This window comes from Callorhinchus milii, unplaced genomic scaffold (assembly GCF_018977255.1).
Source record: "Callorhinchus milii isolate IMCB2004 unplaced genomic scaffold, IMCB_Cmil_1.0 Scaffold4, whole genome shotgun sequence".
Taxonomy (NCBI): domain Eukaryota; kingdom Metazoa; phylum Chordata; class Chondrichthyes; order Chimaeriformes; family Callorhinchidae; genus Callorhinchus; species Callorhinchus milii.
Genome location: NW_024704745.1, coordinates 74,483,850 through 74,499,760, shown reverse-complemented (window position 1 = coordinate 74,499,760; position 15,911 = coordinate 74,483,850). Strand labels below are relative to the sequence as shown.

The following is a 15,911-nucleotide window of genomic DNA, read 5'->3' as shown; positions in this document are numbered from 1 at the left end:
ATCCTTCAAATAAAATTGGCCATTCATTTCATGGCTGTTTGTGGGACACTGCTGTGCGCAATTGTGCTGCCACATTTCCCTAAGAAGACCGTGTCACTCCACTATCACAGTAATTCCTATGAAGCAGTTTGAGACGTCCTTTTGACGTGATGAGGCGCCTGATCAAACACAAGGATTATTATCATTACGTATGCTGTTGACGGGATTCCTGCAGGCACAGCACCTCATGTTTAGTTTGCTGCTATTTTGACAGCTCCTGCCTTGGATGTGGACTGGCAGAACAACACTACGTTTGCATCCTGCAGTACGGATATGTGCATTCACGTGTGCAGACTTGGCTGTGATCGTCCAGTCAAAACATTCCAAGGACACACAGTAAGTTACAAGTCAATCTCATGAGTGAGTGTGAAAAGCAAGTGTTCCCATTGCCAAAACCATTCAGCCTGAAAAGCATTGTTCTGTGCATTTTGCTATTAATAATATTATCATAATAATTATTATTTCATTGGCATTAGATGATCAGAAGGTGATTTTGCTATAGAAAATGTATAAGATTCTGTGCTCCTATTTCCCTTTTCTATTGCAGTGTTTTTGCATTAAAATGAAATGACTTCCTTTTCCTTGTGGCAGAACATAAGAATACATCAGTATATTTCTAGCGTGATAAAGCCTTTGCTGCAATTGAAAGAAACTTTTATTATCAAATTCTTCGGAATACAAATCGCCGCTTCTCTTTCATCGTTTCTGGCTAAATAAACAATCACAAGACCCCAAGAATTGTCCCCATAAACATCCTCTAAACCATTTCATCTAAGGCAAATTCTAATTTGTTTACTCAATCCACGATTGTTTGTGGGACATTGCTGTGCGCAATTGGCTGCCACGTTTCGCCCACAAAATATACAGTCAATTCACTTTGCAATATATTCTGTGAACTGCTTTGAGACGTCTCAAAGACGTGATAAGGTGCTGTATCAAATGCAAGGATTATTATTATAAAGCTAGCTCTCCCCATCTTCCCAGACCATCCAGAACTCTGCAGCTTATGTCCTCTCCAGCACTCCTCCCTGCTGTGACCCTCCTGCCCCAATGCTTCTCTGCTTCATCTCCTCCGCCCAAACCACCTCATTCCACCATATGTGGGGCAGCTTTCAACCATTCTACTCCCACTCTCTGGAACTCCATCCCAGATTCCCTCCACCTCCCGCCCCCCTCTTCCTGCCTCCAAAATCTGCCTGAAGACCCGTCTCTTCCACTGTGATTACCGCCACTTTTTCTCCTCTTCAACTCTGCCTCCCAGCTTGAGCTCACAGCCAGCCGGCTGTGTGAAGTGCTTTGAGACATCCTTTTGACATGAAAGGCACTATATAAATGTAAATTCTGGTTGTTGTTCTTATTACAGCACCAAAACTGTTTTGTATACAGAACCACTCTCCCTGTTCTGGCTCTTGGTTACCTGTCCGTTATAAAGATATATTTTCCTGTCAGTGTTTATCCTAAACGTGTCCTTCACATCCCTCAACCTCTGCCCTCTATCCTACAGCCTCTGCATATCCAAAAGGGTAGTTTTGATATTTGCTGTCTCCATTCCTGTTAACTATCTTGAATACCAAGCTTTATTCTTTTTTGTTTACCTAGCAGTAAGTAGGAAGCCGGTTGTTAATCGATTGGTGGATTGCTTTCCGGGGGTAATAATCCCTTCAAAATAAATAAATAAAATAATTAATTGTCATTCAATTGATGGGTGTTTGTGGGACACTGCTATGCGAGATTGGATGCAACGTTTCGTCCAAAAAATACACAGTCAATCCATTTTACATTATATTCTTGAAGCGATTTGAGACGTCTCAATGACGTAAAAAGGATCCTCTATCAAATGCAAGGATTATTATTATTATTACCTCTGTAAAGTCTCTCTGGGATGTCCCTTTGCAAGGCTGAAGAGCCCCAGTTAATCCAGTCATTTTCCATCAGCTCATCCTGCTAACAGCAAGGACCAGCCAACCTACTTGCTCTCCTTTGCAATGCCTCTAGGGCCATGATAGCCTCTCGTGATAACCAGAACTGTACTTGCTAATCGAGGTGCTGCATGACAAAAACACTACACAGCCAAGGATGACGTCAAGGGATTTGGTTTGAACTGAAATAAACTGTACCGATTTGGGAATATAGCCTGGAGATAAAGCACAAATTTAATTGCTTCTCTGACGTATACTAAACAGAGATGTTAAAGCCAATCCTTAATACTGAATGGTTTTATTTCAGTGATGAGAGCAATAATGATTAGAGCAGATGGTATTCTGGTGATGGGGACACAACTGACTTATTATTCGTGTGCACCGATGGGGGCAAACTCTCATTCTACGCTCAAATTGCAAATATAATTTTCTAATCAGAGGAAGTTAACCCCTTAAATACCCCCTCATAAATCTTTACACTTAACCACTGATTTTTTTGATACTGTTAAAAATTAAAATGGATGTTCATCAGTTATACTGGGGTCATATATTGCGGGGGGACATTGATAACAGTAACTTACAAATAGCGACTCCTGACAGTAACTGAAGTGCGCCCCTCCGACCCAGGAAGTTTCCTCGCTTGACATGATCTACTCCCAGAACTGGAGTGGACTCCCAGAATGTGGAGTCCTGTAGCTCAGTGGTTAGAGCACTCGCTTTGCAAGCGAGAGACCTGAGTTCAATTCCAGGCAGGTCAGGGCGAAACCTTGGGCAAGTTTCCTTACTCCACACGCCTAATAATAATTGTCTGCCGCATTCGCCCACAAATATAGTCAATTCACTTTACAGTGTGTTCTGTGAAGCGCTTTGGGACGTCCTCCCGACGTGAAAAGCGTATATCAAATGCAAGGATTATTATTTATAACTGGTCCAGATCTATTGCTGTTGATTTGGCAGTGTAGTCCAGCTCCCTGTCTGTTCAGTCGCAAAACAAACTGACAAATGGGAAGCAAAAGTATAACGACAACGCAATAGAAAATAAACAAAGGCGGGGATAGTGCGGAGGAAGACGGTAAAAATTCAGTGAAATTTATTCCCTCTAAAAGAACTTTCGATTTGTGCTGCTGGAGTTAATGCATTGTCCCGGCCTTTGAAGGCAAAATGTCACCCTCTTCAGGTGAAGGTTGGCCTTGCAGATTGTTCACTGCTTGCTCTTTTATGTTTTCAGAATGAAGTAAATGCTATCAAATGGGACCCATCTGGTATGCTGCTAGCATCCTGCTCAGACGACATGACACTGAAGGTAGGACAATCGAATTATGGTTTGAATCCCTCATCGGCTCCTCCAATAAATCGACACATAAGCTGTGCTTTGCTTAAAAACCAAGGGCTCATAGTCACCTCGCCAAAACAGCAGTCTAGTGAAACGAGCAAGGCCCCATTTCTCTATGCCTGTTATTCCATAGTGTTTAGTCAGTAATCGAATGCAAGGTGATCCAACTGGCAGCCCATGGGCCACATCCGGCCCAGGGGATAATTTAATGCAGCACGAGAACCATTTCCAACTGCATTGTGTTGGATGAGAAAATACAGACAACACGCAGGCCCCAAGCAAATCAGAGACAGTACCCTTGCCGATAGGACTGGTGGATCAGGATAAAATATTGCTTCTGCAGCCTGCGGATGTTTCTCAAATCTGGCCTCTGGTCCTCAGTAGCCAAAAGGTTGCCCTCCCCCCTGATCTAATGCATGAGAACGTCTACCTTTTTATTCCTCCCGCTAAGTATTTTTTGTATCACGTCATTTTATTAGAAGGAATGTTGTCGTTTCTGGTAAGGGCAGGATTTCCCAGACACTTTTTTCCTTCACAGAGAGGAGTAGCATTCACTTCTGGTTCTGCAGTCTTGTTTACTGGGGATATATCATTATTTACCATTTTGGCATTTAATCTTTAGCCAGAGCTCAAAGGCGCAAATGTGTTTACATAGGTTTACATAGAATATACAACATGGAAACAGGCATTTGGCCCAACTAGTCTGAGCCAATTTATACTCCACATGAGTCTTCATCCACTACTTATTCCCTCCCATACTTTTCTCTTCCCCTCTCCCTCATCTGTCTTCCTCTTAAATGTATAGCCACCGCTTAGGGCAGCGAGTTTCACATTCTTACTGCCCTCTGCTGTAGGTCCTCCTAAATTTTCTCAAGAGATGGTCAATTTTCCTGTGTTTTTCCTGTACAGATCTGGAACATGAAGCAGGACACGTGCGTACATGATTTGCAGGCCCACAATAAGGAGATCTACACTATAAAATGGAGTCCTACTGGCCCAGGCACCAACAACCCTAACTCTTATATCATGTTAGCCAGGTAGGTTTGGCTCACTTTATGTTATTTCAAGAACAATTGGTCCTTTTTTATTCATCTAGAATTACACAGAATGTTTCAATGCTAAAACAGGCCATTCGATCCAACCAGTCAAATGCCGGAGTTTAGACTCTACATCACCACTCCATGCGCATCTTCACCAATCCTTGTGAATAGTGCCGTGGGATCCTTAACATCCACCTGAACAGGCAGAGAGCGCTTTGTTTTAACGTCTCATCCAAGGCACCACACCTCCAAAACTTTCAGACTCAGTGGAAAGAGTCCTACCAACTGAGCCAGGCTGGCACATGGTAGATTGTAGTAAAGATTGGGGGTTCAAGCCCTATGTCTGGATAGTTCAGGCTGATGGTAAAATGCATTGCTGGGGAAGTGCTACATTTGTCTGAGGTGCTGTCCTTCAGATAAAACCTCAACATGAGGTGGTGGCTTTTAGGTGGATACTAAAGATTCCCATAACACAATTCAAAATGAGAGTTTCTCCTGGTGTTCTGGCTAACAATCCTCCAGTTTAATTGAGTATTCACCTCATGGCTGTTTGGTGAGATGTTGTATGTAAAAAGGCTGCTGTGTTCATCATAAAAGTCGCTCGCTACACTTGACCGTAATTACCATATTACCATGAATCATAGTCACTCTGAATCATGAAGCTCTTTGAAATGTTTTGACGTGATAAGGTCCCGTAAAAATGAAATTTTTTTCCTCTTCAATTACAATAAACCTTTGGTTATCTTCCATCAATGAGAACAGGTTTACATTCCCCAGTCAGCTTCAGCCGAAGAGAATTTATCTCTGTTTTGCAGGCTATTTTTACTGGCTCCTATTATTCCTGCCTCCCTTCCTTGCTGTCTCTGCTTTTGAATACCAGTGTTAAATTGTAAGGGCACATTAACAAAGCCGACAGAATTCCTTAAAGAAGGAATTCCAAAGGAGCTTCGTAGAAAACATTCTTAGGTGATTTTTATGCGCACAGCAAATACACTGGAAAATAGCAGACCTAAATACGAAAGGCCTTAAGGGGTGTGACAAGACGGCGGAGTGTTGGGATTAAAAGATCTGGCATCATCTAATAAATTTATGAATAAAACTTAATTGTCATATTACCATGAATCCTAGTTGCATCAAATGCAAGGATTATTTTTATCATTATTATTAATTGGCTGAATGTTTTCCATGTTAACCCTGGAATGGCAAAGGTTGGCATGATCCTTAGAGCACACCCCACCTCCCACACCCCCTGCCCTGCACTACACTACACCAGTGAGACGTTTTCATTTCACACACATGTGGAGTCCTGTAGCTCAGTGGTTAGAGCACTCGGCTCACAAGTGAGAGACCTGCGTTCTATTCCCGGCAGGGCAAAATGTTGGGCAAGTTTCCTTATTCCCCACCCCTCTGATTACCTAGCAGTAAGTAGGAACCCGGTTGTTAGTCGATTGGCGGATTGCTTTTCCGGGGATAATAATCCCTTAAAAAAAATGATAATAATTTGGTCATTCAATCAACGACTCTTTGTGGGACACTGCTGTGAGCAATTGTCTGTCGCGTTTCGCCCACAAAATATACAGTCAATTCACTTTACAGTATATTCTGTGAAGCGCTTTGAGATGTCTAGAAGACTTCAAAAGCGCTATATCAAATTCAAGGATTGTTATTATTTTATCATTAAGTACCTTGCTGAATGAGATTGGTAAATTAGGTTGAATTGTGGACGGTTTTCCTGTAGAACCATCCCCAAGAGGAACTGGTTTTAAGACAAAACTCATCTTGAGAGGTAAAATATCAGTATGCTTAAGCCACTTTGGTTTACTTGTGATCAGAGTTGTGTGATGAGTGTTGTGTGATGATGCAAAACAAAAAGAGCAAAACTTATTTCGAGCTAATTATTTAACTACTCAATCCACCTGTTCTACAGTGAGCTCTGTTGGACAAAACTGTATAAGTTAAAAATGTAGTTACCTTTATGTTTCAGTTTGTGAGACGTTGCTGTGCGCAACTATCTGCCGTGTTTCGCCCAGAAAATACAGAGTTAATCCACTTTACATTATGTCCTGTGAACCGCTTTCAGATGTCTCGATGACATCATAAGGCGCTATATCAAATGCAAGGATTAGGATCATAGAATTATACAGCACAGAAGGAGGCTATTCGACCCATCGGGTCTGTGCCAGCTCTTTGAAAAAAGCTTCCAATTCAATCCCACGATTATCGTATTATTATTTTTATTATTAGTTTACTTCCCTATGACAGACTTGCTGACCTGCACTTAAGAGAGTTGAAGCGATCGATATCGTGGACCTGAGTTAGAGTGTCAAAGGACATAGAGGGAGATCAGGTTGTTTCCATAATTTGGATTCTTCTACTTTTCAGTGCTTCATTCGACTCAACTGTCCGCCTATGGGATGTGGAAAGAGGAGTTTGCCTTCACACCTTAACCAAGCACCAAGAACCTGTCTACAGTGTAGCCTTCAGTCCTGACGGCAAATATCTAGCCAGTGGGTCTTTTGACAAATGTGTCCATATATGGAACACTCAGGTAATGCTGGCATGACATTTACTGGCGATAGTCACATTTGGGAATGTGGTGCTTGGAGTCATGTGGAGCTACAACATGTGGCTTTGCTTTTGACATTTAATGACTGGTTGTCGATCAGGGCTTTTGCATTGAAACTTTTCACTATTGGTCCTGTTTGCTTAGTAATGCATGCGAAGGTTGTCAACTGTCTACAGTGTAGCTGTAAAATAACAATAATAATTTGGTCCCTCAACCCACGACTGTTTGTGGGACACTGCTGTGCGCAATTGGCTGCCGCGTTTTGCTCACAAAATGTACAGTCAATCCACTTTACAGTTTATTCTGTGAAGCCCTTTGAGATGTCTCTACGACGTGATAAGGCGCTAGCTATATCAAAAGCCAGGATTACTATTATTATAATTGCGAATTGTTAGCTTGAAACGTAACCTTTCTGTCAGCTGTGTTGTCTGCAGTGTGCAAAGAGGACAGGTGTGGATTGAAACTCCTGTCTTTAGCTTTATCAGCAGGGGCTTGGTTGTTTGCACTCAAGGTCAGAAGGTTGTGAGTTCAAGTTCCCCGTCAGAACTTGAGTTTATAGTCTCGACTGACACTCCAGTGCCTATTTTTCAGGAAGATACGAACTCCCTACTTGACTATTCGAAAAAAGGAGTTTTTCTCTGTGTTCTGCTTCTGGGACCTTGCTGTGTGTAAAATGCTTGCTGCATTAGCTGACAAAAAATAGTCACTACTGTCGTCAGCAACTACTGTAAAGAGTTTTGAGAGAATTCAAAGTGACGAGGCACTACAAAACTTCACTGCTTTCTTCTTTTGTATAGACGGGGGCTCTAGTACACAGCTACAGAGGGACCGGAGGGATCTTTGAGGTCTGTTGGAATGCATCAGGGGACAAAGTGGGAGCGAGCGCATCAGATGGTTCTGTAAGTATCTGCAGTGGGTTCATTTTCATTCTTCCCTTTAAACTGGAGGAATTCTTTATTTAGCGTCAAAAAGAAGCTTTTTTTATATCAGGTGCAATACAATTTACATTTATATAGGGCCTTTCACGCTGGAAGGCTGCCTCAAAGCAGCTTAGGTATCGAAAGGGTAATTATTGAAAGACATTCAACCAAAAATGCCTAGCTGACTGTTTCACGGTAGAAAGAAAAACAATGGGTGACGAAACCGGTGTGATTTGCAATAATTTTTGGCAGTGATAATTATTACATCGATCAAAAATGTGGTTAACCCACGTCAGGACTTGAGCTAACTAACATAGTCTTAGCTGACACACCAATGCAGTACTGGGGGGTGTGGGTTTGTCACAGACTCAAAAATGACTTGTTTGCGTGCCGTAACACTCTGTGTATTGCAAATGCAGCACAATCCACAGCCACAATGTGTTTTCATGCATTTCATCCACCAAAATATACGGTCAATTCACTTTACAATATATTCTGTAAAGCCCTTTGAGACATCTTAACGACGTGATAAGGCACTATATCAAATGCAAGGATTATTATTATTATTCATTCACTCAAAACACAATGAGGTGTAACTAACTCTGAATCGAGTGAACGTTCCTCTCACTAATCTGCCTGCTCTACGGTATTCATAACCACTTTATTTGGAACTCGGAAGGAAGGAGTTAAACGTCCCATATTTTGGACTCTTCTAAAGAAATGCTTTGTTGCATTTACCATAGTAACAATGGGTGTTCTGGCCACAATTAACGGGGAAAAAAAGGGTTGCCATAGTAAAGTGGAGCTCTGCGCAGTCATCCATAGGAGCTTAGACCAGTGAGCTGTCAGCGAGATGGGTGCTGGCGTTACTACAACTAGAGAATGTGCTGAGCGTTTGCATTGTGGGTGACTTAAAAGCCAAGGGAACAGGAGCCTGAGCTGAAGATTTCTCATCAACAAGGGGAGACCAAAACTGAGAGGCAGCGACTTGCACTTATATGGCTCCTTTCGTGAGGAATGAACCTCATAAAGCACTTCAGGGAACACAGGACAGGGAAGAGAGATTTAAGGATATTGACCAAAAACGTCAATAAAACAATAACAACTTGCATTTATATAGCGTCCTGCACGCCGGATGGCGTCTCGGAGCGCTTTATAATAATGTGTTCTAGGAGTGTTTTGAAGGCAGGCAGAGAGAAAGTGAGGCTAATAGGCTTTGGAAGCGAGTTTCAAAGGCCAAGAGATTGGAGACTGAGGCACCGTGGGACTCAGCTGGCCTCACAAGATCGTGTCAGTTTTCTGTGACAACCTTTTTAGTCTGGTTCCTGAGCCAGGCAGGTCCACAATACTCCCCAGGTACTGTTGATGACAGATTTGCCAGCTTGGCTTATCGGCTGGACTTGGAGGAACAAACCAGTGATTGGGAGCTTGGGTTCTACCCACTTGGCATCTGTTAACTCTGCAGGCCAAAATTCTGGACCAGACCAGACAATGCTCTCAATGGAAAGCAAAGCAAGCTGGGGTGGGAGCTGAGGGAAAAGATGACCAAACACACTTGTCAATGAGATACATTTTGTTTGACATGAGTTTCGCCCACATAATATACAGTCAATTCACTTTACAGTATATTCTGTGAAGAGCTTTGAGGTGTCTCGAAGACGTGATACGGCGTTGTATCAAATGCAAGGATTATTCTGAATATCGCCAGACTACGGCACTACCTCACCCCTCACGCTGCTGAAACTCTGGTCCACGCCTTTATCACCTCAAGGCTGGACTATGGGAACTCTCTCCTCGCCGGCCTTCCCGGCACCTCCCTCCACACTGCAGGTCATTCAGAACTCTGCAGCTCGTGTACTGTCCCGCACCGGGACCACATCACTCCCACCCTCGCTCGCCTCCACTGGCTCCCCATCCCCCAGAAGATCAAATTCAAGATCCTCACCTACAAGGCCATACACGGCCTCGCTCCCTCCTACCTCTCCGACCTACTATCCCCCTACATACCTGCCCGTACCCTTCATTCCTCTGGCTCCGGTCTGCTCCACATCCCCCGCCCCAACCGCCCTACCATCGGTGGCTCTGGAACTCCATCCCCCAGTGCCTTCGCCTTGCCTCCTCCCTTTCCTCCTTCAAGGCCGGTCTCAAGACCTTTCTCTTTGACCGAGCCTTCAGCTCCCCTCTCAACTCTCTACCCCCTCCTCGCTCCCTCCCTTCCCTCCCCTCACCCTGACCATTTCCCCCCTCCTCGCTCCCTCCCTTCCCTCCCCCTGACCATTTCCCTCCTGCTCGGGTCCTGACCCAACTGTCCAGCGCTTTGGGACGTCCTCCCGACGTGAAAGGCGCTCTATAAATGGAATCTTGTTGTTGTTGTATTGTTATATCATCATGAGCCTTGAACGAGGGGAGGGAGAGAGAAAATTGAAGAGACTAGGATAGATTTGCAGAGAAAGCGGGGGGCAGATTAACTGATGGTGGGGTGGGGCACATGAAGCCGGCTGGCTTTGCTCTTTACCTGCATTTGGTTCATTGGTCCTCTTTTGTCTTACAGGTCTGCGTGCTTGATCTACGGAAATAGCAGATGGCGCAGGGTGACAGGATGTAAGATTAGACCGGCAGTGAATGTGTGGGTGGCAAGCACGCTCCTTCACAGTGTGTCAGCTCCAGAACCACAAAAAAAACTGACTTTAACACGAATGGTAAAACCAGCTCTCCCTGTCAGTCAGTTTAATTCTGATTTTTTATATATGAAAAGAAATAATTTTTTGGTTGTCTGCAAGACCTCTTCCCCTCCTCCTCCCCTCAGCCCCCCCCCCCACCTCCCTCTGCCCCATCCCTGCTTTCCTCTTCTCACCCCCACTCACCCGCCCTCCCCCCCCCCTCTCCTGGGCTCGCCCCTCTAAATGGAAAACCCGATCCACCCGTTGGTGTTTTTACCAGTTCAACTCTTCAGCCTTGGAATGCCAGGCAAGGAAACTGCGTCAGTCACTGTTGGGGACTTCAGCGAGGATGGATAATGGAAGCTGATGGTTCGAGAGTGACTGAGAACATTGTGCCAAACTGCAGATTGCTGTGATGTACCAAAAAAAAGTGACACAAAGCAGAGAAAAAAAAATCAAACAAACATAAAAAAGGAAAATAACACAGTTTTTCCTTCCTTCATGTACTTTTCCTCGTTCTGGTTTGGACACTACAGTGCTGCTGAAAAGGACGAATTAACATTTGTGTTTCTGTTGCAGTGAAATAATGTGCAACTTTGTAATAGCAACACTTTATATTTTCTGGATTTTTTTGTTTTTTTTTAAAAAAAAGAGAAAAATGTTTTTGGAGTATTACGTAGGTTCCTAAGAAGCTTTTACCAGGGTTGGAATGTGAACGGTTGTTTTAGACGCTGCAGGGAGGAATCTGTGTGTGTGGGGCGGGGAGGGGGGGGTGGGGGGAGGGAGGGTGGGGGCGGGAGTGGGAGGGGGGATGGGGGGGAGGGAGTTTCAAACATAAAGATTTTTTTTTCCGAACTGCTGGTTAGACTTGCTTACATTATTGTGCTTCAGGTCATGATCTTTCGAAAGGCATTTCTTCTTCAGAGAAACTGTGTACAAAAAAAAGTGCTTTACATTTGAGAAGGTGAACTCATCAGCTTCACACACGGAAAGAAAGACTCGACGGGAAGATTTCCCCCAGTGTATTTTTTGAAGAAAAAAAAACGATAGCAAAATAAATATTTGTAATTTCTACCTTTTAAACACACGTCAGACCTTAAAACAGCCAGAACGGCAAAACCACGAACCTAGTAGACACTTTGTTTTAAAGCGATCCAAGAAACGAGACATCTTAACACTGTACAACAGGTGAAATTCTTTAATCTCATTGCCATGCTTTAGGTCTTTTTTTAAAAATTTGCTAACAAAGCTGTTTAGAGCCAGGTGAAGTGCACTTTGTCTAATGTAAGGGTTTGCTTTGTTTTGTCCTTGGTTGGGTTTTTTGACTATGTTCCTCGTCATTATGCAGAATGCTCCTTTGTTAAAACTCTGTGTTCTGGCTTCTGTTGTTTTTATTGTCTGTGTCAGACTGTCAGCCAGACTATGTTACTTCTCCTTGCAGCCTCTCAGGAGTTTAGGTCCGAGGAGATCATGTGACCTTTTATGTTTCTTCTAATGCCGAATGTGTGATGTAACTCATGTGCTCATTAAACAAAATCAAATCATCAAAAATCATATTCAATGTCTTGAATAAATTGCTATATTTTGATATTAGAAAATATGATTCTGTGATTTTTCTTTTATTGTTTGCAGTCCCCCCCCCCCCACCCAAATGATGGCAGTGACTTGTGCTGCACATTATTTCCGTTCCCTGTATTAACAACAATTTATATAGTGCTCTTCACACAGGGCAGCGTCTCGGAGCGCTAAACAATGACGCCGAGGCAGGGGCGATGGAGGAGGTGACCGTAAGCACGGTTGAAGAGTAAGGTCTTCAATCATGATCTAAAAGAGTGGAAGGACGGAGCAAGTCAGAGGGATTGGGGAAGAGAGTTCCAAAGCTTTGGGGCTGAAAGCATGGCCGCTGATGGTGGAGCGGTGGGGACAAGAGATAAACGGGGCCAGAGCTAGCAGAGTGGAGGCAGCGGGTAGTGGAGTGTGGAGAACGCAAGTCAGAAAGGTAGGGAGGTGCCAGGGTCTGAAGGGATTTGTAGACCAGTGTATCGCTAGTACAGTATCAAATACATCACTGGAAAAACATCACAGGAAGGATTTCTGTGTTGTGTGGGATTCAAGCGCATTAGGTTCGAGGTACGATGTAGTTAGACTTGCCTGATGTTCATTTTTTATTTTTTTGAGGGTGAAGGAAGGATTTAGACGGATAATATTTATTTACCTTGATTTTTGTGTGTGGGGAACAGGGGCAATTTATTTGATTTTCAGCGACATCTTTTGGGTGACAAAAATGGCCAACTATAGGGTCTTAAGGTCGCAACAGATGTGGGGCCTCGACCTTAGTGCAACCTGGAAGTCAACCACTTTTTGAGCGCTTCAAAAAAAACAAACATCGAGCTGTTGAACCCAGTCGCTCATCCTGTAACAAGGTTTCCTCTGTAGCTCACGTGGCATTCTAGTGAATCAACTGCACTGAGGCAATCGGATGTCTATAACCGGAAATCTCGTTTCAAGAGGCAGCCAAAAGCTGGAAGCCAATAGATAGCACCTGTTAAAATCTACCACGCAACATCCCCCATTGCACTCTACTGAACTGCCGGGAACCGTGTTATTTGGAGCTATTGCAATGTTAAGTAGCCCCTGTAACCTGAACCTGAAATGATCGCAAAGAGCAAACTGGTTAAGTTTTTCTAATAATAACTTGTTTCTGCGGATTATACTCTAATCTAAATTATAAACCCAATGGGTAACTCCGATGGTATGACTCAATAACACTATCACACCACACATGCAAAATATAAGCAGAGGTGCCACCTTCCTGTAATATTGCAGGAGAAAAATACTCTGGTGAAGAACACTGTACTGTTGGTCAGCTCTCTGTAAAGTGGAAGACAATGGTTAGCAAAATTGAGTCTAGTAAATTAAAGGAAACGGTTCTGAAATGCATAACTCTTTGGTCTTTTACTTCTTTCACAATGATGGTTCGTTCCAACACATTGTGGGTTGCTATACACTGATAGTCCCTATTCAATGATGGTTTGGTAATGGCAAACTGCTAGAAATAATGTGTCTAGCTTTATTTAACGCTAGATGTTGACAGAAGGGGGCCATGTATTATAACACTGTTTATTGCACAATCACAAAAATGTAAATGTACTGCATTTTCAAAAGGTTACTGAGCCACAGGCAGGAGTTGATGTGCAGAGTTCATGGATTGTAATGAATGCATTTCCTCCAATGTTTAATTAAAAGACACAAGGTTGCTTGGTTTTTCCCCCATCGGCTGCCAAGTTACATAATAATAATACGGTTTGTCGCTTTTTCAATGAAATCTAGTGTGGGTTTCAAGCACAGAAATGCAACTTAGTATTCAGACAGAAGTCTGATGTGTCATTCACAAAAATAATTTAAAAGGAAATGCATGAAGCTGAGTGCCAGAATGCATTTGTCTCTAGGTTATGTTATTTTAGGTGTGTCAGCTTGGTTCAGTGGTAACCACGGTTGTCTCTGAGTCAGAAAGTTAAGGGTTTAAGTCCCGCATCTGGACTTGAATTCACATATACTACTCTAAACTGACAGTCCAAAGCATTGTTGGGGGTGGTGTCCTCTGGATAGGGCATTAACCCGAGGTCTTCCTGTCCTCCAAATAAAATTGGTCATACGTTTCACGGCTGTTTGTGGACATTGCTGTGCGCAGTTGGGCTGCCGCGATTACCCACAAATTTATTTGGGAGATTTTTGGCCAGGACACTGGCAAAAACTCCCTTCTCTTTTCGAACAGTGGATTGGGATCTTTAGCGTTCACCTAAACGGGACTTTTATTTAACACCTTATCCAAAGCACGGCACCTCTGACAATGCAACACATCCCCAGCACCAAACAAGCAGGTCTCAAAATCAGCCATGTCATTTTGAATGTCGTTTACGTGTCGTTTACAAGAACAACAAGATTCCATTTATAGAGCGCCTTTCACGTCGGGAGGACATCCCAAGGCGCTGTACAGTTGGGTCAGGACCCGAGCAGGGGAGAAATGGTCAGGGTGAGGGAAGGGAGGGAGCGAGGAGTGGGTAGAGAGTCGAGAGTGGAGCTGAAGCCATGGTCAAAGAGAAAGGTCTTGAGACCAGCCTTGAAGGAGGAAAGGGAGGAGGCGGCGAAGGCACTGGGGGATGGAGTTCCAGAGCCTCGGGGCTGAGAGGCTGAAGGCCCGGCCACCAATGGTAGGGCGGTTGGGATGGGGGATGTGGAGCAGACCGGAGCCAGAGGAACGGAGGGTACAGGCAGGTAGGTAGGGGGATAGTAGGTCAGAGAGAAGCATCTGCAAGTACCAGAAAATCTTAATTTCAAGTAAAATTGGTAATTTGACGACCCAGTAAAGTTAAAACAAATTGCATTTTTTTAAAAAAATCTGTATTTTGCATGTTAGAAATGTTTACCAATACCATAGCTGCGAATGAAAACTTTCGGTTTAACACTTGAATCTCTCGACTGGATTACTGCCAGCTGTCTCACTCGCACACAGTGTGGTGTGCCTTTAGAAAGTATTCAATTCTGAATTTTGGGGGAATTAAAATCTCCTGACCTCAATCCAGATTTCCCACCTCAGTAATCATGTTTGTTGTTTTCCACACCTCTTGTTTGACAGTCTATTCTCTCTGTGGCTGACTTTCTGGTCAGTGCATTAAAGTTACGTTGGTGCAATGGATGGGCATTTTACATTTGGTATAGCGCCTTTCATGTCAGATGGATGTCCCAAAGACTTCAGGGGATGTATTATGAAGTGCTGCGACTGTGTTTAAGTGCTCCAAGATGCTACCCCCTCTCCCCCATGAAGGATGCTATATTGTGGCGTCCTGTAGCTCAGTGGTTAGAGCACACACCTCGCAAGCGAGAGACCTGGATTTGATTCCCGGGAGTAATAATTCCTTCAAAAAAAATAATAATAAATTGGTTACTCAATCCACGACTGTTTGTGGGACACTGCTGTGTGCAATTGCCTGCTGCATTTCACTCACAAAATATATAGTCAATTCACTTTACAGTATATTCTGTGAAGCGCTTTGTGATGTCTCGAAGATGTGGTAAGGCACAATATCAAATGCAAGGATTATTATTATTATATAAATGCAAGTTGCACACAGCAATGTCCCTCAAACAGCTGTGAAGTGAGTGACCAATCTTTTTTTATTTAGGAGATTCATAGAATCATAGAATGATACAGCACAGAAGGAGGCCATTCGGCCCATCGTGTCTCTGCCGGCTCTTTGAAAAGAGCTACCCAATTCAATCCCACTCCCCCACTCTCTCCCCATAGCCCTGCAAACTTGTCCTCCCCAAATAATTATCTATTGTTGGCCAAGACACCAGGAGAAACTCCCTTCCCTCTTTGAATAGTGCAATGGGATCTTTAATGCCCCCCTGGGACTTGGTTTAACATCTCATC

General features: G+C 43.6%; 1 protein-coding gene across 2 annotated transcripts in view; it reads left to right on the top strand.

The window, feature by feature from the left end:
* LOC103177163 (F-box-like/WD repeat-containing protein TBL1XR1) overlaps nt 1–10,618 on the top strand; it is a 154,375-nt gene extending 143,757 nt beyond the window's left edge. For both annotated transcript variants that reach the window (XM_007891201.2, XM_042333951.1), the window contains 6 exons: nt 254–375; nt 3,187–3,261; nt 4,201–4,328; nt 6,714–6,879; nt 7,695–7,796; nt 10,369–10,618. In XM_007891201.2, coding sequence (XP_007889392.2) covers nt 254–375; nt 3,187–3,261; nt 4,201–4,328; nt 6,714–6,879; nt 7,695–7,796; nt 10,369–10,395 — 620 coding nt within the window. In that variant the 3' untranslated portion in view covers nt 10,396–10,618. The remainder of the gene's footprint in view (nt 1–253; nt 376–3,186; nt 3,262–4,200; nt 4,329–6,713; nt 6,880–7,694; nt 7,797–10,368) is intronic.
* The last annotated feature ends 5,293 nt before the right edge of the window (nt 10,619–15,911 follow it).